The sequence below is a fragment of the Hemiscyllium ocellatum genome, chromosome 39, assembly GCF_020745735.1.
Source record: "Hemiscyllium ocellatum isolate sHemOce1 chromosome 39, sHemOce1.pat.X.cur, whole genome shotgun sequence".
Lineage (NCBI taxonomy): Eukaryota > Metazoa > Chordata > Chondrichthyes > Orectolobiformes > Hemiscylliidae > Hemiscyllium > Hemiscyllium ocellatum.
The window spans coordinates 7323320-7350224 of NC_083439.1; the positions used below are offsets into that span (position 1 = coordinate 7323320).

The 26905-nt window shown below is 39.8% G+C and overlaps 1 protein-coding gene across 6 annotated transcripts in view; it reads left to right on the forward strand.

The window, feature by feature from the left end:
- map2k5 (mitogen-activated protein kinase kinase 5) overlaps nt 1–26905 on the forward strand; it is a 393643-nt gene that overhangs the window by 213505 nt on the left and 153233 nt on the right. For 5 of the 6 annotated variants that reach the window (XM_060852989.1, XM_060852986.1, XM_060852984.1 and 2 more), the window contains exons 13-14: nt 22144–22192; nt 25264–25337. The exons of the other annotated variant lie outside the window; for it this stretch is intronic. In XM_060852989.1, the coding sequence (XP_060708972.1) occupies nt 22144–22192; nt 25264–25337 (123 nt within the window). The remainder of the gene's footprint in view (nt 1–22143; nt 22193–25263; nt 25338–26905) is intronic. 6 annotated transcript variants of the gene reach the window in all.

A 26905-nucleotide genomic window follows, 5' to 3' on the forward strand; every position in this document is an offset into this window, starting at 1 on the left:
ATTCTCAACTATTTCGGCTTTGCTTTCACTTTTGCGCATCCACCCTTCTCCCCCCCCAACACACACACACCAAGCCCCTACTTCCCATATTATTAGTATTAGTTCTCCATAAAATTATATTAAAAAATTAACAATTAAGCATTTATGTTGATTATTTTAACTAGGTTGCACTAAATAGAATTAACATTTTTGTGCTGCTGAGGAAACTGTGTTGTATTTATGCCCAGAACTGCAAATGGCACCAGTAGCCAGACCCCTTTAAGCTCTGGGCAACAGCAGCAAACAAAAGCCAATGAGTAGCCAGAGCCCTCATTGAGGCCAGTAGCCTGAACCCTCATTGTAACTGACGTCTTCTCTCTAATGAAAATATCTGCCCCCAAACGATCAAGCATGTTAATTCAAAGACTACCATCAACTCTCAGCAGCAAGGGGTACAAGGAGAAGAATTGGGAAAAAACAGAAATAAATCAAACATCTTTCAAATACAAAATAACATTACTAAATGTTCAGAGTGTAAAATGATTTTAAAGTATCATTGTCACTTTACTTTCAACGTTGAATTTTGTAAATGTTATGTTGGCTGTTGAGAGAAGCGTGTAAGCTTACATAAACTACATAACAGATGCTGACTGTGATGATTCACTTTTAGAATTGAGTTATGTCTGAATCAAAATACTGCAGACACTGGATACCTGAAATAAAAACATAAAATACTGGAGAAGCTCAAACAAAGGTATTGTTTTGAGGGCAATGTTAATGTTCTTTGGGCAAAATTGATTAAGGCTGGGAGAAGCATTTGGCAGCACAGCCTTTTTATACTTCTTCATATCCTTCAGTTGCAAACTCATACTGCATACTACCACTGGTTTTTCACTGTCATTGACTTCAAATATCCAAGTGAAACAACTGTTGTGCAAGTGCAGAAACAAATGAAGCAAACATGTCTTCTGGTGTGCAAGGTATTTGCTGCTGCCATTTCTAGTTATTTTGGTTTATTTACTCTTTTGGTACCATTTATATCAAAAGGAATGTTTTAATAATATAACTGTCTCTGAAATTGGAAAATGAATTGTCAGTTAAGACAGTAATTGCCGATTTTATTTTTATATGTTAAACTGTAAAGCATTTTCTTACTAAATCTGGACATTCCTGAACAAAAAAAAATCTGTTTGACCCAACACTGATATATCGTTTAGGGTTAATAGCATGTGGGTCGAGAGTGTGGCGCTAGAAAAGCACAGCAGGTCAGGCAGCATCGTAGGAGCTGGAGAATTAACATTTTGGGCCTTCATCAGTGTTAATAGCATGACCAAGTTTCACACCATAATCGCAATTAGTACAATAGAGACAAGAATGGAAAATAAATGTTGTAAACTAGTAAAATTAAAAAGGATACAACTCCAGATTCAGACAATATGTCCCCATGGAGTCAGTGGACAAATAGCCAATTTAGTGATAAGTCCACTGAGTAGGAATCTAGAGGATAAAGATAGTTATTTGGCTTGAACATAGCTATCACATGGATTAATGCTGGAACCAATATTAATCATTGATTCAATTGTTCACAAACCCACATCATTAATGTAAGATTTGCATTTGGTAACAAGCCAACAATATAGTCAATATAACTCACAAAGACATTTGATAACTGGCATACTGTGCATAGAATCATTGAATCTCTACAATGTGGAAATGGGCCATTTGACCCAACAAGTTCACACTGACCCTCTGAAAAGTATCGCCCTCTGACCCATTCCCCTATCCTATTATTTTACATTTCCCATGACTAATGCCCCTTACCTACACATCTCTGAACCCTGGATAGTTTAGCATGGCCAATCCACTTAACCTGCACATCTTTGGACTGAGGGAGAAAACCCATGCAGACATTGGAAGAACGTGCAAACTCCACACACAGTCCCCTGAGGTTGAAATCAAACCTGAATCCCTGGCGCTGTGAGGTAGCAGTGCTAACCACTGAGCCAAATGAATTTTAACATATATAACTCTGAGGTGTTGTATTTTGATTGCAAAATAGCAACATCATTGATGCCTCAAAGTAAAATACTGTGCTGGTAGAATAATGGACCTAGAACCTAGAAATATAGCCGAATAATTTATTGAAAACAATTTCTGTGGTAAAAAAAATGTTTAAAAATGCTAACAAGAACTGAAATTTACTTCTAACAATATAGATTTTAAAGACATAAAATTTAAGCAAAGAATTTACAGAACCTGGTTAGACCACACTTCGAGGATTATATACAATTCTAGTCTTCTTGGTATAAAAAATGCAGAAGGACTGGTACCAGAACTGATAGACTATGATGTGTCAGAAAAAGTTGACTGGGATAAAACTCGGAGGTATTCTGATGGAGATCTTTAAGTTATAAATTAGTTAGACAGGACAGATCTGAAGAGAGTGTTTCCACTTGTGGGTTAATGTAAAATGAGCAACCATCAATGTAAGACAGTTGCTAATAAAGTCAGTAGGGAAATAAGGAGAGATGTTTTTGGTTCTGGAAGAATTTGCTACTGCAAGATGTGATTGAGAGATCACTTTTGATGTTTTCGAGAGGAAACTAGACATGCACATGAGACAAAGCAGGCCTGTGTGGAACATGACCATTCTGCCTAGTTGACCTAAGTGATCAGTTTCTGTGTGGTCTCATCATAACAATTCTAATCCCAACAATTTTGTAAGAAAGTCTTGAGATATAGATCTCCTCTTCCCACAAGTTACTTGATTTAGGTATTTTGCTATTGTAACGATACAATGGCTTTGAGAGATGTATTTTATCCTGGATTTTTTTGAAAAGAGTTTTTCAGCCAGAGGCACAGAGTTGTCTCTGCAAAGCCAATAAAGTAAACAGCTTATGAGGTGCTGGGTTTTGTTTTAAAGTTATAATAATAGAAGCAGCATGAATAGGTGGAGTCAGGCTCCAACAGAGCCAGGAGTTTAGTTTAGTTTGCAGTTGTTGTGGGGGTTTTGAAATTGATGATGGAAGCTGTTTCCATCTCCTCTGACAGCAAAAAGCTGGAGTTCTCTCCCTCTACCAAATTTTTCTCTTTGTGTTCTTTTCTCCTGGACTGGAGAAAGATTACATGTGAGTCAATGAATTTTATTGGATTTGCCTTTGCCAAGGGTGTGTTTATGGTATGTTACTATATTGGAACAATTGCTGTTTACTAGTTAAATAATCTGTTGTTCTGTTAATTTTAACCCTATTGGGAAATTTATTCACATTCTTTCTTTTGTTTGTATTTTAATGGGTGTAAGAATAAAGTATGTTTTGCTTAAAGTCAAGCATCATGACCAATCAAATTATATCTGAACACAGTACCTTACACTTGCCTTTAAGTAAGATAAAAGTTAAGATTTAGGCTATCTCCTCGCTATATTTGAAGGGTGTTTGGTCTGGTCCAGAACAAATTTGCAGCTCTGGTCAGGATCAAAATCTCTAATTCCAGGTTGTCTCTGAATACAATAATCCTAAACCCAGTGAGTGGTGAGTGTTGATGTTTTCTTTTGGGTGTTGCATTCGGTTGGTTTAAATAAGATAAAACATAAGATGTTCCTTGTTTAAGACTAGCTCCTTCAGTCATGCTATGAGTTTCTTGGATGTGCAAGAAGTCACTTTGAATGGTTTACAGAAAGTGAACACGGCAAAGCTTTCAGAATTGGCAAGCAAGCTGAAGTCAAAGTTGCCTGTGTCCGTGAGGAAAAAGGAGATAATTGCAGCAATAGCTCAGCATTTACAGTTGCCAGGATTGCAATTAGAATCATTGGAATTAGCTAAAATTAAATCGTAAATGAAACAGCTTGAATTAGTGGCCATGGCAAGGGGGAAAGAAGAAGCCAAAAAAAAAGCCCTAGCAGGACAAAAAGAAAAGATTAGCCTTAGCAGAAGAAAATTAAAGAGAAAAGGAAATCCACAGTTTGACTTTTGCTTTTTTCTCTGCTTTTAATCATAAGAAAGGATGGCTCTAGCAGAAGAAAGGAAGTAAAAGGTGGAGAAAGTGAGAGGTTTTGAATTTCAGTATTGTCAATGAAAGAGGAAAGTCGACTTAAAATTGCGAAGGTAGGAGTAGTGATGGAGAGCAAACCCATCATAGCCAAAGCCTGGTGGGGCTCTGTATAAATAAATCCAAGCGTTACTAAAGTTTGAGAAAGACGTAGAAGCCTTTTTCAGTTAACTTGAGAAAATGGCTAAACAAATGATATGGCCAGTGACCATGTGGATATTGTTGATTCAAACAAAGTTGGAAGGTAGGGTTCGTGAGGTGTTTACATCATTATCTGAGGAGTATGATAAGGTGAAAAAAGCCATCTTAAATATATATGAACTTTTTAAGTTCAACAGAAGCTCACAAAGAATATTTAGGAATCTAAGGAGAGAACCTGGTCAAACGTACCTAAAGTTTGAAAGGATCAAACAGACTTTGATAGGTGGATAAGGGCATTGAATGTAGATCGGACATATGATGTTCTTAGAGAGACTGTTATTTTGGAGGATTTCAAAATTCATTTCCTGAAGTGGAAGAGCTAACAGTTACAACTGCAAGATGAGCAGCAGAAATGGCAGATGGTTATGAGTTAGTTCATAAATCAAAGTTTAGCTTCCAACATCAATTTTAAACTGTAAGGGATAGAAATTAAGGGGAAAAAGAGAAATCCTCAGGTAATCAAGGAAAAGGAGATCTTACTGATGATAGTAAAGGCAGCTTACCACAGTTTAGAAAGGGAAACCCATGAGAAGGGGTAGAAAATAAGTAAAAACATACCTCTGGTATTTACACTGTAATAAATAGGACACATGAAGTTGCAGTGGTGGTGGTTTAAGGAAAGCACTGGGAAGGCAAATCTGGTGAAACAAGATAAGCCTTTGTTGTTTATTAAATTGGTAAAGGAAATCTCAGTGGAAGCTAGAGAGCAGCAAAAGCATGTAAAACCTAGTCAGAGTTGATTAATAAGAGAACACCAAATTTCTTTAAAGTATTCACCTGCATTGATAAGATTTACTCATGTACCAGGAAAAGTAGGTAAAGAAATTAAAATTTTAAGATGTCCAGGGTCACCATTAGTGTCCCTGCTGACTGCATCGGCGGGAAGTGCACCCAACTCCAACTCCTCAAAAACCACATAAGGGAACTAGAGCTGGAGCTGGATGAACTTTGGATCATTTGGGAGGCAGAGGGGGTTATTGAGAAGAGTTACAGGGAGGTCGTCACATCTCAGGCACAAGAAGAAAGATGCTAATACTCTCTGGGTGAGTTTACATATTTTCAGCAGGGGGTGGGAACCCAAATTGTAATACGAGTATACACAAGGTTGAGAGTTGTGAGGTTCGAAATAAGGTTTAAAGTTTGCAAGAGGGCACCGGCAAGCAAGAAGTTGGTTTGAAATGTGTCTACTTCAATGCCAGGAGCATCCGGAATAGGTGGGTGAACTTGCAGCATGGGTTGGTACCTGGGATTTTGATGTTGTGGTCATTTCAGAGACATGGATAGAGCAGGGTCAGAAATGGTTATTGCAGGTTCTGGGATTTAGATGTTTCAGTAAGAATAGGGAAGGTGGTAAAAGAGGTGGGGGTGTGACATTGTTAATCAAGGACAGTATTACGGCTGCAGAAAGGACATTTCAAGATTCGTCAACTAAGGTAGTATGGGCTGAGGTTAAAAACAGAAAAGGAGAGGTCACCCGATACAGTCCTCCAGATAGTTCAAATGATGCAGAGATAAGGATAGCAAAGATGATTTTCGATAGTAGTGAGAGTGACAGGGTAGTTGTTATGGGGGACTTTAACTTTCCAAATATTGACTGGGAACACTATAGTTCAAGTACTTTAGATGGATCAGTTTTTGTTCAATGTGTGCAGAAGGGTTTCCTGATGCACTATGTAGACAGGTCAACAAGGGGCAAGATCACATTATATTTGGCACTGGGTAATAAACCCGGCCAGGTTTAGATTTGCGGGTAGGTGAGCACTTTGCTGATAGTGATCACAAGGAGAAAGTGAAGAAGGGCTCATTCCCGAAACGTCGATTCTCCTGCTCCTTGGATGCTGCCTGACCTGCTGCGCTTTTCCAGAAATATCTGATAGTGATCCCAATTCAGTTATGTTTACTTTAGCAATCGAAGTTGTGGTGGAGTCAGAGGAAATTAAAAAAAGACAATGTTGTCAAGGAGAATACTGAGATACAAGTACTAGATTAGATGGGATTGAGGTTCACAAGGAGGAGGTGTAGAAATTCTGCAAAGTTTAAAAATAGATAAGTACTCTTGGTTGGATGAGATTTATCCTAGGATTCTCTCGGAAGACAGGGAGGAGATTGTTGAGCCTTTGGCTTTGATTTTTATGTCGTCATTGTCTACAAGAATAGTGTCAGAAGACTGGAGAATAACAAATGATGTTCCCTTGTTGAAGAAGGGGAGTAAAAGCAACCGTGGTAATTATAGACCAGTGACCCTTAATTCGGTTGTGGGTAAAGTGTTGGAAAAGATGATAAGAGACAGGATTTATAATCATCGAGACAGGAATAACCTGATTAGGAATAGTCAACATGGTTTTGTGAAGTGTAGGTCATGCCTCACAAACCTTATTAAGTTATTTGAGAAGGTGACCAAACAGGTGGATGAAGGTAATGCGGTTGATGTAGAGTATATGGATTTCAGTAAGGCGTTTGATAAGGTTCCCCACTGTAGGCTATTGTACAAAGTATGGAGCCATGGATTGAGGATCATTTAGCAGTTTGGATCGGAAACTGGCTAGCTGAAAGAGGGTGGTGGTTGATGGGAAATGTTCATCCTGGAATTCAGTTACTAGTGGTGTACCACAAGGATCTATTTTGGGTCCACTGCTGTTTGTCATTTTTATAAACAACCTGGATGAGAGTGTAGAAAGATGGATTAGTAAATTTGCGGATGACACTAAGGTTGGTAGAGTTGTGGATAGTGCAGAAGGATGTTATAGATTTCAGAGGTACATAGATAAGCTAGGAGAAAGTGAGGATTGCAGATGCTGGAGATCAGAGCTGAAAAATGTGTTGCTGGAAAAGCGCAGCAGGTCAGGCAGCATCCAAGGAGCAGGAGAATCAACGTTTCAGGCATAAGCCCTTCTTCAGGAATGAATCAGTGCAGACTTGATAGGCCAAATGGCCTCTTTCAACAACATAGGAGTTTGATTTTATGATTCTCCTTTGCTTTCCTTCCATATCAAAATACATGACATAGGGCTTTCCTCTTGTCTAGGATTCTTATCAAATAATTCACCTCACTCAATTTCTTTACGATTTGGTAAGAACCACTGAACCTTATTTAAAGGCTCACCTACCACTGGTAGTAATGCGAACACTTTATCTCCTGAATCAAGAAATTCTTAATTTCTTGACTGCTTCCTGTTTCATCAAATGCTGTGCTACTTTGAAATGTTGTCTAGCCTACTCACTCACTCACTTTCCCTAAAATTTGAAACACATTCCAAATATGTGGTGTCTGAGCTGACTTAATTTTTTTCTAAATTAAATTCTGTGATCCATTTACCTCATGCCTGAAAACTAACTCAAATTCACTGAATTTTGTTGATTCATTAGGTGCATCCCTAATTACAAGAAGTACAAATGCAATTAATTCATCCTAATCCTCTGAACTGTCCTGAGTTCTCAGCGTGGTCTTTAAAGTTTGATGCGACCACTCTTTATGCTCCTTGCAATTCTTGGTGGTACACAATTGGTTTAAGCTGCCTTATTCCGAAGATATCCATAGCTTCCTTGAATAATTTTGACTGTATCTTCGTGGTAGTCTGTATCTAGTAAAAAAAATTTGAATCCATCTTCTCCAATCCTTCAGATGGCCTCTGTAAATCTAGGAGACATATCAGTTATGGTCAACAAATATTGATTCCTACTTTTTGTTTTAGGGAAAGGTCCTATGCAATCAATTAATACTCTTGAAAAAGGTTCCTCAAATGCTGGATAGGTTTTAAAGAGGCTGGTTTTAGCACTGCCTGAGGTTTTCCTATTATTTGACATGTGTGACATGGCAAGCAAAATTCAACCATACTTCTATGCAGTTCAGGCCAATAAAAAGTTTTCTGTATTTTGGCTTGAGTTTTTCTTACTTCTAAATGACCTTCTCCTGGTATCTTGTATGCTACCTATAACATCTCCTTTCTGTAAGCTACCAGTAATACAACTTGATGAACTTCTGCCTATTTTTCATCTGCCTGAATATGTGATTGTCTTCACTCCCTCATTCGGAGATACATTCAGATTCTTATTCAGCGTAAGCTTTTCGCAAAAAGTGCTTTTCTTTTCCTGTCTCTTTTTTTATAATTCAACTAACTTTTCTGAACTAAAACTATCCATTTTTATCCTCAACCTGTTCTTATTTTTTCTCAACCATTTAATCAAAAATAGTTTCTGATAATAGAACTTCAACTTCCTTATCTTTATTCTGTGATCTCTCCTCCTGTTTCAACCTGTAGAAACCGCATTATATTGCAGTACAGGCCCTTTGGCCGTCGATGTTAACCCAACCTGTGAAACCAGTCTGAAGCCCATCTAAACTACGCTATTCCATTTTTGTCTGTATGTCTATCCAATGACCATTTAAATGCCCTTAAAGTTGACAAATCTACTACCGTTGCAGGCAGTGCATTCCATCCCCCTACTACTCTCTGAGTAAAGAAACTACTTATGACATCGGTCCTGTGTCTATCACCCCCAGTTTAAAGCTATGTCCCCTCGTGCTAGCCATCACCATCCGATGAAAAAGGCTCTCACTGTCCACCCTATCTAACCCTCTGATTATCTTGTAGGTCTCAAATACATCATCTCTCAACCTTCTCTGTAAGAAAAGCAGCCTCAAGTCCCTCAGTCTTTTTTCATAAGACCTTCCCTCCATATCAGGCAACATCCTAGTAAATCTCCTCTGAACCCTTTCCATAGCTTCCACATCCTTCCCATAATATGATGAGTAGTGGGCGTCACGGTGGCACAGTGGTTAGCACTGCTGCCTCACAGCGCCTGAAGACCCGGGTTCAATTCCCGACTCAGGCGACTGACTGTGTGGAGTTTGCATGTTCTCCCCGTGTCTGCGTGGGTTTCCTCCGGGTGCTCCGGTTTCCTCCCACAGTCCAAAGATGTGCGGGTCAGGTGAATTGGCCATGCTAAATTGCCCGTAGTGTTAGGTAAGGGGTAATGTAAGGGTATGGGTGGGTTTCACTTCGGCGGGTCGGTGTGGACTTGTTGGGCCGAAGGGCCTGTTTCCACACTGTAAGTCTAATCTAATCTAAGAACTGCCCGCAATAGTCCAAGTGCGGTCACACCAGAGTTTTGTACAGTTGCAGTATGACCTCATGGTTCCGAAACCCAATCCCCCTACTAATAAAAGCTAACACACAGTATGCCTTCTTAACAACCCTATCAATCTGGGTGGAAACTTTCAGAGATCTATGTACATCATCACAGAGATCCCTCTGCCCTCTACACTGCCAACAATCTTACCATTATCCCATTACTCTGCATATCTGTTGCGCCTTCCAAAGTAAATCACCTCACACTTTTCTGCATTAAACTCCAATTATCACCTCTCAGCCCAGCTCTGCAGCTTATCTATGTAGCTGAAAAATGTGTTGCAGGAAAAGAGCAACAGGTCAGGCAGATCCAAGGAGCAGGAGAATCGATGTTTTTATTGAATTACCTTCCAGAGGAAAATTGAATGACCTGAAAGAACTACTACAATCACATGGAGAGATATGTGGGAATAAATTGGGAAATACTAACCTGATTATGCAAGATGTAGAGATAAGAAATGCTGTTCCAATTAAGCAACATCCTTATCGACATAACACTGTAAAATTGGTTCAGGTTCAAAAAGAAATTGAAAGCATGCTCAAATACAATACAATCGAAGTGAGTTGCAATAAATAGAGTTCACCCATAGTGATGGTGCCAAAACCGGATGATACCCAATGCCTACATATTGATTACCACAAAGTCAATACAGTTATGAAATCTGATTCATATTCTATTCCATGGCTGGAAAACTGTATTGAGAAAGTGGGACAAGCAACTTACATTTTGAAGCCGGAAAAAGATACTGACAGGTACCTTTATCCGAGAGAGTGAAAGAAATTTCAGCTTTTGTAACATCAAAAGGACTTTCCCAGTTTAAAGTTATGCCATTTGGTATGAAAATATACCAACCATATTTCAATGATTAAATACTAAAGTCATTTTAGTGTGTGGTGTACATAGACGCTCTGGTAATTTTTAATCACACATGCAACATTTGCAGAATCTATCAGGATTGACTTCAGAGGGCAAGCTTGGTGATAAGCCTGTCAAAGAGTGATTTCACTAAAGCCCAAATCACACTTCTGGTCATATCATTGGAGATGGACAGTGGCCCCCTGAAATGTGAAAACAAAGATTATTGGGGAGTTTCCCATCCCATCAACGAAGATGGAAATTCCTGTGACTGGTTTTTATTGAAAACGCATACCAAATTTTAGTAGCGTGGTTGCTCCACTTATTGAATTATTGAAGAAGTGCAGAAAATTTCAGTGGATGGAGGAATGTCAGAAGGTAGTTGACAGCCTGAGAGCTGTTTTAACTATGGCCCCAATGTTAGCCACACCGAATTACACAAAGCCATTCAAGTTGGTTATTGATGCAAGTGATGTGGGTGTCGGTGCTGCAGTCTTGCAAGAAGACATTGAGAAGATAGATAGGCCAACTGGGTAATTTTCCAGAAATTTGAATATTCATCAAAAGAAATGTTTCACAATTGAGATGGAGACCTTGGGTTTGGTGTTGGCATTGCGAAATTTATGTGCCAGTAATGTGTCTGAGAAAATTTTACATCCTGATCATAACCCATTAACATTTTTGGAAAAACTTAAAGATAAAAATCCCAGACTGTTTAGAAGAAGTTTAGAAGTATGCTATTTAATTTGAAAATTATGCACGTGGCAGGAGGAGAGGGTAATTGCTGACAAGTTGTCATGACTTTGAAGAAAAACAAAGGTATTTGGTGGCAGAAGAAGTGGACTGTAGTATTGAATGTTTGCATGCTTAGAGTCAATGTAACATATATATTTTCTAATAGTGTAAGATTAAAGGTTTTTGACAATGAAGCCATCTTTGTGCATTGATGGGTTTTTTTCAAAGTGGGGGAGGGGGTGGTGATAATACTATGGCATTAAGAGATATGTTTTGTCCTGTGTTTTTTTTGAAGAGGGATTTTGAGCCAGAGATGCTGAGTGTTTCTTCTGAGCCAATAAAGTAAACAGCCAGTTTTTTTTATAAGTTAGAACAATAGAAACAGTATGAATGGGTGAAAACAGGCTTCCATAGAACCAGGGTTTTAGCTTAGGTTGCAGTTGTTTGGGTTTTGAAGTTGGCTGTGGAAGCTGTTTTCAGTTCTTTCTTTTTTTCTGGACTGGAGAAATCATGTGAGATGATCTGTTTTACTGGATTTGCCTTTGTCTTTGCCAGGGGAGTGTTTATGGGATGTTACTATCTTGGAACAGTTACTGTTTAGGAGTTAACTAATCTGTTGTTCTGTTAAGGTTTCCAGTAGGATTAAAGTTATACCAATTCTTTCTTTTTTTGCGTTTTAATTGCACGTAATAATAGTGTGTTTGATTAAAGCCAGTAGCTTGACAAGTTGAATTACATCTGGAATGCAGTACTTTAAACTTGCTTTTAAATAAAAGTTAGGGTTTAGACTATTTCCTTGACATATTTGTAAGATGGTTGGTATCGTCCATTACATTATGTGAAAGAAAGGATAAGCAAGGGTGTTGGAAGTGAAAATGACCAAGTTTTGTTATAAAAGACCCATAGGGTGCTCTCTCATTAGAGTGAGATGACTGATGATGAGTTTAACCACGAGGTCACCATGTCTGAGATGAGAGTTGTGCGTGAGAAGGCAAGGCCTTCATGGTAAACTCAGCCAGTATAGGAATTGAATTGTTGACGTGACTCTGCATCACAGCTGAGCTCACTGACTTCCAGACGACGCTTGGACAGTTGTAGTGATTAGGAGATTTAAAAGGAAAGAAGTAAAAATATTTGGATCTAGTCATAGAGGTCTACAGCCAGACAATGCCCTTTAGCTCATCGCGTCTGCACCAGTCAAAGAACAACCACCTAACTATTCTAATCCCATTTTTCAGCATGCTGAGTGGTTGCTAATTTCTCTGTGCTGCAATATTAAACTGATACCATTGTTTCAAGGCCCACTGGTTCAGTTCTAGAGGGAGTTTTGACTTTCGACCCAGGTGGTTCTGGAATGATTTAATGAGTGCTTTAATTCAACCTTACTTTCACAATTTCCATTTACTTGCTTTTTCTGTTTATTTTACATAGCCTGCAGCAGTAGGGAGTATTACAAATTGATCCTTAAAAATGTACATCTACCACTACAATGAGCACTGCATTGTGCTTCAGGAGCTCGTTAATAAATGTCAACATTGAGAAAATTTCTATTTAAATTTCTTTTGCTGCAGTTTAGCTCAGTTCTCTCAATTTGCCTTCACCTCCACTCCCATTTGCCACAGTGCATCATAAAGGGATGCAGTAATTGACTTTATAAAAATAGAGCTATTTAAAATTGAGATAGTATACATATTCAAAACTGACTTAACAGGAACAAAACAGGTTCATTGAGTCTGACCATTGAGTCATGTTGCAATTATTGAGATATAGAACATAGAATCTCTACCCTGTGAAAGCATGGTCATTTGGCCCATTGAGTTCATACCAACCAGCAGATGCACTGTGGGTAAAACAGACCCTGAAGCAGAATTGAGGCCTGCCAGTGCTGGGCCACGGCCCCACACATCACATGTGAGTGACACGCATCGAGTGGGTTTGGTGTTGGGTTAATTGTTTGCATGCCAACCAACCTTATGAATGAAAACAAAACTTCACAAAAAAGCCTTCGGATTTTGGAGCTTTTCAGATTTTGGGATTTTAGATAAAGGATTGTCTACCAGTACCTATTCTCACTACTGAAAGTGGACAACAGCATTGTGTTCAAGATTATTGCCAATCGCATCTAGCTCGAGTTGATGATTCAGCCTTACCAGACCTGCAATGTAGAAGATTTCTGAGAACGTTATGCCATTCAGCAATATGGTTGCCTGTGTATGGGATAAGGCATAGACAACTTCATCTGCCTGGACCAGGAGAAGGCATTTGACAGAATTAAGCACGCTTTTTTGATGGATGTGCTTTTCAAAATGGGATTTGAAGAAGGAACCTGCAAATGAACACAACTGCTGTACACAAACATCAGTAGTGCAGCTTCAATCAATTCATGGAAGTTGAGAAACCTTTCCAGTTAGATATGGAATCAGGCAGGTCTGACCTCTCTCCCTTGTCTAATGTGTTGTATAGGACATCTTGTTGAGCCTACCAGGAGGGTACAGGCATTTCTTATGTTTCTTATTTGTTACCAAAGAGTTGGCTATTCAAGGTATAGCGCACACTCATCAAAGTATTCCTGAACATAGATAACATCATGATCTTCTGCTCAAATACACATTTTGTACGCAGACTCATGAGCATCTACATCCAGTTTAAACAAGGTAAATCAAGGCAAGAGTGAGGCCATGTTTTTTGGACAATAAATTAGCCAGTTCTTTGACTTCTTTGTCATCATCTTCGACCTCTCCCAGTAGCAGGCCACTGTCCCTGCCTGTTTCAAGAGGGCCAACATCATCCCAGTGCCTTAAAAAGCTCATGCAGCATGTCTCAATGACTACCGCCCAATGGCCCTAACTTTGGTGGTCATGAAGTACTTTGAAAGGCTGGTCATGGCATTAATCAACTCCAGCCTCCTCACTACTCTTAATCCACTCCAATTTGCCTATCAGATCAACCGATCCACGTCAGAGGCCATATCACTTGCCCTTCACTCCTCCATAGAAAATCTTGACACCAAGAACAGTTTTTAAGAATCCTACTCATTGACTACATTTCAGCCTTCAACACTATTATCCCCTTGAGACTGATTGATTGATTACTAAACTTAATGATCTCAGACTAAACCCCACTCTCTGCAACTATATCCTCAGTTTCCTGACCCACAGACCACAATCAGTGAAGACTGGGAACAATATTTCATCCTCACTAACACTCAACACTGGAGTCTCCCAGGGGTGTGTAATCAGCCCCCTACTGTACTCGCTGTATACTCATGACAGTGTTACCAATACCAAACTAATGCCATTTACAGGTTTCTGATGACACCATCATAGTTGAATCTCCAATGGCGATGAAACAGACTACAGACAGGAGGTGGAAGACCTGGAAAAATGGTGCATTGAGAACAGCCTAGCTCTCAGTGCCAGCAAAACCAAGGAACTCATTATTAACTTTTGGCAGGATGTTATTCATGCCCCCCCTACACATTATCAATGCAGAGGTGGAACGAGTGGAGAGTGTCAAGCTCCTGGGAATGGTCATCCTCAGCAACTTTCTTGGACTCTTCATGTGGATGCACTGGTTACAAAGGCCCAATAACATCTCTTCTGCGTCAGGCAGCTGAGGAAATTTGGCATGACAGCGAATACCCTTGCCAACTTTAAAGGTGCGACATCGAGAGCATTCTGGATATATCACTACCTGGTGTGGCAACTGCACCATTCAAGATCGGGAATGGTTACAGAGAGCGGTGAACTCGGCCCAGACAATCACAATGGCCAACTTCCCATCTATAGAATCCATCTACCAGGCCCACTGTGAAGGAAAGCCCACCAGCATTCTCGAAGATCCATCCCACCATGGCAATGTTTATCTAACATTGGGGAGAAGGTACAGAAGCCTGAACACACGCACCAGCCAGTTTTGAAACAGTTTCTACCCTAATGTTATTAGAATACTGAATAGACTCACAAACTCTTAACATTCGCCTGTACCTGGGTTTTTGTTTTTGCTGCTGTTTACCTATTATTTACCTATCTATGCTACTTAACTCTGTGATCTGCTTGTATTGCTCGCAGAGCAAAGCTTTTCACTGTACCTCGGTACACGTGACAATAAGTTCAAGTCGGGTTATCTGAAGTTGCTGGGAATTTGGTCAAAGGAGCTGGGCATGCCTCACAAACTGTAATGAGTAAGTCGTCATCGTCAAACAAAAACTGAGCAGGTGGGAACAACTTCTTTTGACTTTATATTAAGGCTCATCAGGTGCTCTTAGCTTTGCAGTACAAGACACAGACATGGGTTATTCTTCACTCCTGAACTATAGCTATTATCTGAAAGTTGAAAATGGCCCATATTTGAAGAACATACAAAAAGGCGAGGATAAAAAGGGGAGGAAAATGTTCCCGTATCACCTGCATTCTGGTGGCTGCCTTTGTGTGTGTCAGACCCTCCGCATTCAAACACCAAAAAACACTCTGCTTCTACCTGTTGCTAAGGATGGGTCTGGCCACATAACCTCAGAGTGCTCAAAGTAATTAGACTATGCAGTTCCACCTGTGTCTCATGGAGAAGTTTAGGCAGAAAACACCTGTGACCACAAATCTATCAAGTCTAAGTGATCAGTACAGAGGAACCTCGATTATCCGAACAGATGATTGATTATTTGGTTAATCAAATCAATGCCTCTTCTCTGGAGCTCGGAGTTCTTTATTAAGTCTGCTCTCCATTCAGGAGACTGCAGCATACTGCACCCTCACCCACACCCAACACCGTCCCCTGACCGCCTTCTGCCCCCCCCCCATCCCCCCCGCTCCCCCATCCAACTCCAACACTGCTCCTCACCCACGCCCCACATCTGTCCCATTCAGCCCAACACCACTCCCCGCCTATCCCCCCCACTGGTCCCCAGCACTGCCCCCCGTCCACTTCCACCGTCCACTCCAACACCGCCACTGCCCACCCCTGTCTCCATCCCCTCTCCAGGTCAGCTGGACTGGACATCAACAACAAGGCAGCTGCTGCTGCTGTCTTTTGTGGGGTGAGTGTCCAAATAACTAACTAACTAACTAACATACACACAGCGTTTTGACAGGTTCCACTCTGCCCTGTGTGGGACAATGTTAGAGAGATTATCTGAGGAAGGGGGTTTAGGGTACAGCCCTGTGTAGAACTCCAGGGAAAGTGTGGGGGGAGAGAAAGAGAGAGAGAGAGAGAGAGTGTGGGCGGGAGCTCAGTAATTTAGAGACAGTGCCTGCGCTCCCAACTGTCCAGGACTGTTCTGGGCTGCACTTTTAATCACTGTAAACAAAAGACATGATCAGTCTTTTCATGTAATGTTTCTGTTGGAACCTCGAGATCTTCTTCAGATAATATGATTTTTGGATAATTGGTATTCCGATAATCAAGGTTCCTCTATACAAAATATCCTTGAGGCCCAGTTAAAAAGATTTGGTAGTTACTGTCGGATTGTCATCCCTAACAGACTGTCAAGGTAATTTGGCAGAAGACTTGATGGTGTGAATTTACAAACCTGCACCAAAATGTAGCTTGGTTTCTGGTGAGAAGTGCTCTTCCCGTCAGATTGTTCCTACATACTGGAATCTCACCCCCTCCACACATTGCCTTCAAGGTGGCTGTGTTAGGGAAAAGACTGGCACGCATTTCATCGTGGAATATGTCGTTGCAAAGAAGGTCTAGAGGAACATGTAGCAGTTTTGTCAAGGATCATCTTAAGTAGCTGTGCTGCAAGATTTTATATTCTATGACTGTTCTCACGAATGCTCACAGAGTCAAACATCAACATGGCAAAGGATACTCTTTGGTCTGCCCAAAACCTGCTGATCTTTAAGTAAAAGAATTCTTCTTGACTGTTCTTCAACTTGAATATTTTAAGATTCAGGACAATATGCTGAGGAATGCAGAACAGTTTAAGGCAACAACTGTACAGTCACAATGGGGAAGGGTCGCTTTCTAAGACCATTCAGTATCGTACACAAAGCTGAGAACTCAGGCTATTGCCTTACAGAGAATATAGATTATGGAGATTAAGAGCATTGAAAATATATTGTGCCACTTCAGTAGAACAATACATATATACTGTAGAGAAAAATATATATCTATTGCACATGCTGTAATTTACAAATTGAAATGCTTTGGACTCCGGCTGTATACCTGACTGACCTAGACGTATTTTGCAAATATTAATACTATTACAATTGTATTGAGTAGAAAAGAGTGGAATACTGTATGCTATATGGCGACAAGTCCTATTTTATTTGTATTCAAGTCAAAATATTTTAGAATGTAATTTTACAAATTTTATGAATAAGTATATTTTTGGGAAAAATAGCTTATTTAAAATCTTGAGTGCAATGGCCTCTTTGTTTTGTTAGTTTAAAAATGGGTAGATTAGATTAGATTCCCTACAGTGCGGAAACAGGCCCTTCGGCCCAACAAGTCCACACTGACCCTCTGAAGAGTAACCCACCCAGACCCATTTCCATCTAACTAACGTAGCTAACACTATGGACAATTTAACATGGCCATTTCACCTGCCCTGCACATCTTTGGATATTAGAGTTGCATCCTGCCAGACCTTTTCTCTGTTATGTGGAATTTCTGTAAAAAGGTGTTAATCTGTCATGGAAATCCATTTAATTGTGCTTTTATTGTTACGCACAGTATTTTCTTGTTTTGCACAGTTACTGGAATGCTAGAAACCCTTCTTAATTCATATATGGCTATAAAAGTAATATGGAATAGTTATGGACGTTCATTAAATTCCATTGTTCTCTCTTTGCCTAGTGGATCCAAGCAAAATTATAATTATGTGTGTGATGAATTATTCTGTTACATTATTGTGGGGTTAAGTATTTGAATTGTGGGATTTTAAAAAAGAATTTTTAAATGTGAGAAAAGATCGTTAGTCTCAAGTGGCCTTCTCCCTTAAATCAAACAAAAAATTAATTTTGTTGCTATATCCTTTAAACACCTTTGTTCATAATACCATTCATTCTCCCTTGAAATGACTTATAATATCTCTGCAGTGGTTAATCTTGGAACAACTTGGAGAAATAAATAGTGATATTTCAAATGTCCATATTCCACGGGAGGAGACACTGGACATCTTAAAATGGATGAAGGTGAATAAATCCCTGGGACCTGATCAGGTGTACCTCAGAACTTTTGGGAAGCTAAGGAAGTGATTACTGGGACCTTTACTGAGATATTTGCATCATCAATAGGTATGGGTGAGGTGCCAGAAGACTTGGGGGTTGCCTAACATGATGTTGTTGAGATTGGCCAAGTTGGCATCAGAGTACGACACTCCACCCAGAGCTCTTCTACTCTATCTGTTCTTTTTCTTTCTTTACTTTTTCTCTCCCAACTTTTAACATACCTGAAGCAGCATGCAGGGAAACAGTCCCTGAACAGCGCAAGGGATAATGAGACCTGGAGCAGCATGCGAGGAAGCGAGTCCCAGTGCACTGCGAGGGGTACAAATCCTGAAGCATCACGAGGGGATGTGAGGCCCGGTTCCACATGCAGCAAAGCAAGTTCCTGTGCAGCGCGGCAGGAATCAATCCTGAAGCAACACAAGGGAAAATGAGTCCTGGAGCAGTGCAACTTACGTTGGTGCAGTTTAGTGCCAGTGGAGAGCGGACTGGAGGCTTGGAGTGGAGCAGGATGATTGTTGGACTGGGGCCTAGCATGGGTGGTCAGACCACTTGTTGAGCTGCTGCTACTTGAAATTCTTTACCGGTCTGTAATGTCAATTCTTCAACTGTGCTATATCTATCTCAAGTATGTAAGTTTGCTCACTGAAGGTTTATTTTCAGGCGTTTCATCATCATACTAGGTAACATCTTCAGTGAGCCTCCAAATGAAGCACTGGTGAGTTTCCTTGGGTTGGTGATGTCATTTCCTGTTTGTTTTCTCACTGGATGGTAAATGGGATCCAAGACAATGTATTTGTTGATAGGAAATGGTGTCACCCTAGAAAACGACATAATCAACCCAAGGAAACTCAGACATATAAATAGAAAGCAGGCTACACCATGAATGCTTCATTTGGAGGTTCACTGAAGAGGTTACCTAGTATGGTAATGAAACATATGAAAATGAATCTTCCAGCTCAGTGAGCAAACCTACATTCAGAACCTCAACTTGAGCTTCTCAAATCCTCTCATTCAATCTAACTCATTGTTTTGACACTGTAATCAATGTTACTACTTTTCTTCTTCTTCCTCTTTTTTTAATCAAAGATTTGTACCGCGGTACTTGTACCTAAGTGGTGCCATTTGAGGCAGCTATTGTGAAAACCCTTCACTCTACACCTGTACTTCCAAACTTGACATGAGTAGTGGTTAAGCTGTTGGAGGGGATTATGAGGAACAGAATGTACGTGTATTTGGAAAGGCAATACTGATTAGGGATAGTCAACATGGCTTTGTGGGAAATCATGCCTCACAAACTTGATTGAGTTTTTTGAAGAAGTGATGAAAAAGATTGGTGAAGACAGAGCAGTGGACATTGTCTGTATGGACTTCAATAAGGCATTTGACAATATCCTGCATGATAGACTGAATAATAAAGTTATTTCACATGGAATACAGGGAGACCTAGCCGTTTGGATATAAAATTGGCTTGAAGATAGGAGACCAAGGGTGGTGGCGAAGAGTTGTTGTACAGACTGGAGGCCTGTGACCAGTGTTGTGCTGTTAGGATCGATGCTGGATCCACTGCTTTTTGTTATTTGTATAAATGATATGAATGTGAATATAGGAGGTATGGTTAATAAATTTACAGATAACACTGAAATTGATGATGTAGTGGACAGCGAAGAAGATTACCTCCGAGAACAACAGGAGTTTGATCAGATGGACAGATGGGCTGAGGAGTGGCAGATGGAATTTAATTTAGATAAATGTGAGATGCTGCATTTTGGTAAGGCAAATCAAGGCACAACTTAAGCACTTAATGGTCAAGTCCTGAGGAGTGTTGCTGAATAAAGAGAACCTTGGGTGCAGATTCATAGTTTATTAAAAGTGGAGTCATAGATAAACAGGGTAGTGAAAAGGTGGTGAAGAAGGTGTTTGGTAGGCTTGCCTTTATTGGTCAGTGCATTGACTTATAGGAATTGGAATATTATGTTGTGACTGTACAGGACATTGATGAGTCCACTTTTAGAATATTGTGTGCCATTCTGGTCTCCCTGCTATAGGAAGAATGTTGTGAAACTTGAAAATGCTCAGAAAAGATTTACAAGGATGTTGCCAGGGTTGGAGAGTTTAAGTTATAGGGGAGACTGAATAGACTGGGGCTATTTTCCCTGGAACATTGGAGGCTGAGGGATGACCTTATAGAAGTTTATGAAGTCATGAGTGACTTGGATAGGTTGAATAGTCAAGGCCTTTTCTCCAATACAGGGGAGTCCATAACTGGACAACATAGATCTAAGGTGAGAGGGAAAGATTTAAAAGGGTCATAAGGGGCACGTTTTTCAGCAGACGGTGTTGCATGCATGGAACGAGCTGCTAGAGGAAGTGTTGAAGGCTAGTATAATTACAGCAGTTCAAAAGTATCTGGATGAGTACATAAATAGGAAGGGTTCAGAGGGATATGGGCTAAAAGCTAGCAAATGAGACTGGATCATTTAAGGTATCTGGTTTGTATAGAAAACCTGGACCAAAGATCTATTTCCATGCTGTGTAGCACTTGAGTCTAAGACTCGTTGTTGTACAGCTTCTGGGAAATTAAAATCTTGTTTGCTGTGCACTTCTTGCCACATGTCACATTTTGTTAGCTGTCTTGATTAACATTATCCCCATTATAAAAGATATGTTCACCTTTATAAAGTAAATTGCCATGAACTTGCAGTCTGCCAGTGGTGGCACTGTGGCTTTTCATGTTGGTCTTGTGAGGATAACCAAACAATGACTGACAGGAATGAGAACTGAACAGACCAGAGTGATAAATGGAGTTTTGGCAGAGGAGACCCAAGACCTGGAGAGAGAGCTCAATAATAAATAGAGCAGCATCGTTGGAGACCCAAATGAAGAGCAAGATCCCAGATCAGGGAGACTGGCAAGCCTAAATAGAGCAATGTCAGTAGAAACCCTTAAGCAGAAAGGCTGAGTGGTAAAACAAAGAATGTACTCAGAAATCAACACCAAATGATTGTTCGGAAAATCAAAGTAGAATGACATAGGAAACCATGTGATTGGCTGGTGAATATTTTCTTCTCTCTAAACACTGCTCTGAACAAGAATTCAGGAAATTAAAGAAAAATCAAATGGGACGAGTATAACATTGAGTGAATTAATAAGAAGAGTACTGGAATAAGGAAACTTTGTACGTGTTCCAATACAATAAAATATAATAAAATTTATAGTTTAAACAAAGAAATCACTAGATTCTCAAAGGGCAAATAGAAATCTTACTGAAATCATGGAAGGGCAGCTGAGACTTATAATTTGCAATTCTTGCTCCACTCAAAATTCAGGACACTTCGTATGCCTTAGGGGACCACGTGCAGAAAATGTCTTCAGCAACTTGAGCTTGAGCTCAGGATTTTCAAGCTTGAGGGACTGCTGGAGTCATGCAGAGTACCAGTGAGTCTGAAAGTTTCCTGGATCCAGGTGGCCACCTAACAGACCAAGATATTCCAGGAGAGTGAATGGGTGGCCATCCAGAAGAATAGGCAGAGGCAGGAAAGGGGTCTTCAGAGTGTGTGCCTCTTTGAAACTGGAGACTGCAGAAAATCATGGTATCCATTCAGCACCATGACACCAATGTCAAGGGACCTCACAGGAGAGAATAGCAAATGTAGGAAAGCAGAGGTTATAGGGGATTCAAGTTCAGGCAGAGCGGCACTGGAGAAGCACAGCTGGTCAGGCAGCATCCGAGGAGCAGGAGAGTTGACGCTTCAAACATAGGCTCTTCTTCAGGAAGGTGGGGAGCACCTAAGGGGAGTGAGAGATAAACAAAGTCAACATTTTGGGTCCAGTGACCGTTCGTGGACCCATTCGTTAACTCTTTCCACAGATGCTGCCAGACCCGCTGAACTTTTCCAGCATTTCTGCTTTTGTTAGCTCCCTTATTGGAGATGGTTATTGCCAGGTACTCATAGTGTGAATGTAACAGATTCTAAAGAATAACTGGAATAATTATAATGCATGTTCTTCTAATTTTATCCTGCAGGTTGTGAAAGGCCTTACCTACCTCTGGAGCCTAAAGATTTTGCACAGAGGTGTGTTATACTCCTTGTTTAGACTTTTTTTTAAACAAATAATACCTTGTTTTCTTTTAACCTCAAATGATCAAGAAGGCTACAGTTATTAATTAAGTGAACAGAAAAATACAAAATTGAGTTTTCAAACTCAAGAGTGGCAAAATAAAGTGATGTCAGCAATGTAGAAATTAGAGCTCTACATAGATGTTTTGTAGAGAACTATATGCAAGGTTAGATCACAGTTCCTTTTGTCACACATGCTGAAATTTGTATTCAGGTGTTTCCAATGACTATATGAGAAGTTGGCATTTCTGTAGTTTTTTTTTCTCTTACCTTCTCTATCATCTCTTCACACATGAAGTTCACTAGGCATAGGATGTTCTCTGTAGCATATCCAAACGTTTTTATTTGTGTCACTCTTAACAGTGAATGTCTAACTATGGAGGACAACACACATAACCTTTAATCCTGTCAGTATTTGGTACATGTGCAGTAATATGCAGCATTCTAAGTGTGTATCTGCCCAAACCACTTCCTGTTGCCCAGGGAAATGTGGTGAACAGTAGTGAGTCTACCCTCTGCCCTGACTGAGATCAGTTAAGTGCAGACATTATTTCAGATCATCATTTCATAGTTGAAGCCTATTAATTGGGACACTTTGGTGGAAGTAAACTTATCTCAGTTATCAGATCATCCCCATTAATCCAAGCCCAACAAGTATTGATCTAACTTTATGTATTGGCCACATCTCCATCAACTGGCGCCAGCTACATTTACAAGCTCCCAAAACCAAAGTGGTGTCATCTTTATATGATTAATTAGTAAGCGCTTGTACATTAGATTCTCTGTTCATTTAGAGTTCAAATATGTATTTGCTTATATATATGTTGTCATTCTATGTCCTTGTTTCATTTTCATCCCTTTAATTAAATGTTGAATGCTAGAAATGAGCAAGTTAATATTGAATTCCTACTGAAATGAAAATTATGCAATCCTAGAATAGCTTCATAAAATATACTTACATTACATCTCAGCAGTGGCAGAGTTACTATCATTGATTCATGAATTCAAAAACCTAAATACACAAGTGGAGAACACTTTTACACCATTGAAAGAAAACATTAGTGACATGAAATTTTACTTTCTGTCCCTTCTTGCTTTTATATTCTGTAGGTGATGGCTTAAACTTATATCTGACTTCAAGGTGCCAGCAGCTTTCTAACACCTTGCTCAAGTGGAAGGCCCCATCAGATTTTGATTTCACAAGTTTATATGATTGTGTTCTAATTGAAGTTATCTTGTCCTTTAGTTTCATATAAAATGTAAGTGACTGCTTCAGCATTTGTTGACAAATTTTCTGAGTAAACCTTAGATATTTTTTATTCCTGTAATCAAGTAAATGAATAAGTCAAGTTTCAAAATAATAAAATACCTAGTTAAATCAGGTAGCATTTGAACAGTGTCCCTCAGCAATGAAAGCTTCAATTTTCACATCCATGTTCGGTCTCCAGTTCCAACTGTATAATTTTAGAGTAATGTAGAGAATTGCTGAGCAAAGGCTGATAATTTCCCATTGCAAGTGAGTTGGGAGAATTGGATTTTAAAAAATTCGCCCCTTGGCTATTGCAAATGATTGCATGATTTTGGCAAAGGTTTCGGAAAATTAACCAATACTCTCAGCTACAGGAGATTCATGTTTTTTATTCCACCCCCGCACCCCTACCCTCAACAAAAAATCCGTATGGCAATCACTTTTTAAAAAATCTATATCATTATCCAAAATGTTTGTTAAATATTTGTGCTGTCTTGAGGGTAGTAATGGAGAAACTGGCTGCAGCAACAGGGCAAGATGAAAATATACAACTGAAGAATAAAATAAACATTGCATTTTACCAGGGGTGCATTACCTAACAATTTGAAGGTTCTGAGGATTGTTCTAGTAGATTGAAATTAGCAGAATTCAACTATTTTCCCTTGACTTTGTGTTGAAGGTTTGCTGCATGCTCCCATTGCATGTTTTATTCTTTTAACTCCCAAACAGGGGTGTACTATCACAGTGTAAGATGCAGTTGTGCTTTGGGAACTCTCAATGCTGCATTGCCTGGAACAATTCGCTCACTGTGATAATGAGAGGGAAGAACTGGTCACTTAAAATTAATTCTCAGTAGCCACTGCATAGTAAAGTTGACCTTGCTTGCATTTTATTATGAGCAGAAACAATGACTTTCCCCTCAACAGTATCCTTCAGAAAAATAATCAGTTGCAAAGAATTATGATTAACTTGAATATCCTTTGTTTGTTTCTGTTGTTAGATATTTCTATTGGAATGCTGAGTGATAGTTAAATCATCAAGGGAATGGGCTTAAAGAAGTCCCTCAGCTCCACTATATGAAAGAGAGAAATTAATATGCACAGTTGAAGATGAAGCACCCGGGTTTCATGTTGATGTCAGTTGCCTCACACTTTGAGTTTAGTAACTGTCTTTGAACCAGTTCTTGATGGCAGTACTGTCCCAATTAATGCTTCAAAGAATCAACAGAAAAAGAAAAACTATGCATAAAGTTGTTTATTTACAAATGTTTTTTCATTTTAGTGATTGGTCACACTTGCTTATTATGCTATGCTGAAAGTTCTGAAGTCATAATTGACAGCTGTCTCCTGTATTGCACAGTAGCTAAGCTGATGCCTTATTAAATATGTTGCTAAAACAGAGATAAAAGATTCCACCAGAGATTTTTGTAATATTCATTCATAAATTGCACATCTTTTTAAATGACACAGGACAGAATCATCTTGATTGTGTCAACTGTTTTGTGGCACCAATCAAGTTTTTCTACTTCATAGAAGTAGATTGAGTAACTATGTTGTAATGAGAATATTTGCTTATTTGAAAGACATTTTTTCAAACACGGTATTCAGGAGCATTATAAATGTGTGCAGCAGGTGCAAAGCTTGTCATTCTAATCTGTATAGCCTTTGTATTGCATTCATTTTCTGCATTACTGAGTCATAGCTGTAATTACAGAATCATTAAATTCTGAGGTGCTTTTAAAAGGGATTGTTTCTATCTCCTATTTTGTCCTTTGCAGATGTCAAACCCTCTAATATGCTAGTGAACACGCGAGGACAGGTCAAGCTGTGCGATTTTGGAGTAAGCACCCAGGTATGCTCATGGGGACATCTTTATTCAAATCACCTGGCCACATGTCAAAGGGATTCACAACAAAAACCCCTTGTTGAGGGAGAGACTTATTCACATTTAATCTCTGAGTGACTTTCCTTCATCAGAGTATGATTGTTCATTGTTTAATGACAGAAAAATTGCTGATATTGTAATTACTATTTAAAAATAGAACAGGTCATTGATATGCGTATTTGATTTGAAGTGTTTGGCCAGACAATAGAGGGGGCAGAGCACATGCCGTGTCTGGGGAACTGTGGAGGCCTGCAATAAAAATTAATGTGGAGATCAACAATAGTAGCGGGCATTTACAAGGCGATGCACAAAATTTAATTAATTTCCATTTTTGGCCCTTGAGACACTTGTGGTAGTGACCTGTGAGCTTGCTTTGGTGTTGATTTGAATTGCAGTCGCCCTTTTTTCTCAGTCAAAGATTTTGAAGAAAAAGAAGGTCAGTGGTATATTAAAAGTTGTCAAAGTCTATTCTCCCTGGTGCATTGTATATTCTCCATTTTGTCAAATGTGTAAGCAGACAGCTTGTATCAGGATAGTGTGCTGGTCCCAGGTGACAAGAAAATTTTGTTCAGACTGTTAGATGTTCCGAAAACTGACTTTGTTATAAGTGATTGCAGCTTTTGTAATGGAGTGCCATTAGTTTATTTCTCACCATTCCATTTCGAAGGTCAAGAAACTCTTTTCTGTTTTATCAATGTAATTCTTTTCATAGTTACACACAATTATTATTTAAAAACACCAGAAGATGAGGAGTAGAAATAGACTATTCAGCCCATCAAGTTTGATCACAATTCAATGAGATAATGGCTAATCTGATGATCCTCAGCTCCACTTTCCTGAATTTTACCCATGATCCTGGACTCCCTTACTGATTTAAAAGTCTGTATGACTCGTCATTGATATAGTTAATAGTCCAAACTCAACAGCTCTCAGCAGTTAACAATTCCACAGATTCACTACACCCATCTCTATTCTGTAGGAAATCACGCAACACTACGCTCCTATGATTCTATGACACCAGGTTATAATTCAACAGGTATATTTGAAACCACAAGTTTTTTGAACTCTGCTCCTTCATCAGGTAAAGATTTCAAATACAGGGGAACATCGATTATCCAAACGAGATGGGGGGACACTATTTCATTCGGATTATCAGTTACTCGGTTAATCGATTAAATGCCTTTCCTCTGGGGCTCGAAGTTTTTAAAGTCTGCACCCTGTTCAGGAGACTGCAGCAGCACTTAGTGCGTGAGCCCCACTCCCTGCCACCCCACCCACCCCCAACCCCATCCAACACTGCCCCCCCACCTGCCCCCAACCCTGTCCAACACCGCCCCCCCCACCTGACCCCCAACCCCAGTCCACCCCCCTGCCCGCACCCCCAATCCAGTCCAAAACCGCTCCCCCCCCGCCTGCACCCACAATCCCAACCCCGTCCAACACCGCGCCCCCTCACACAACCCCAATCCCATCCAACACCACCTCCCTGTCTGTCCCATAATCCCGTCCAACACCATTCCTCCCCCCCCAGCCTG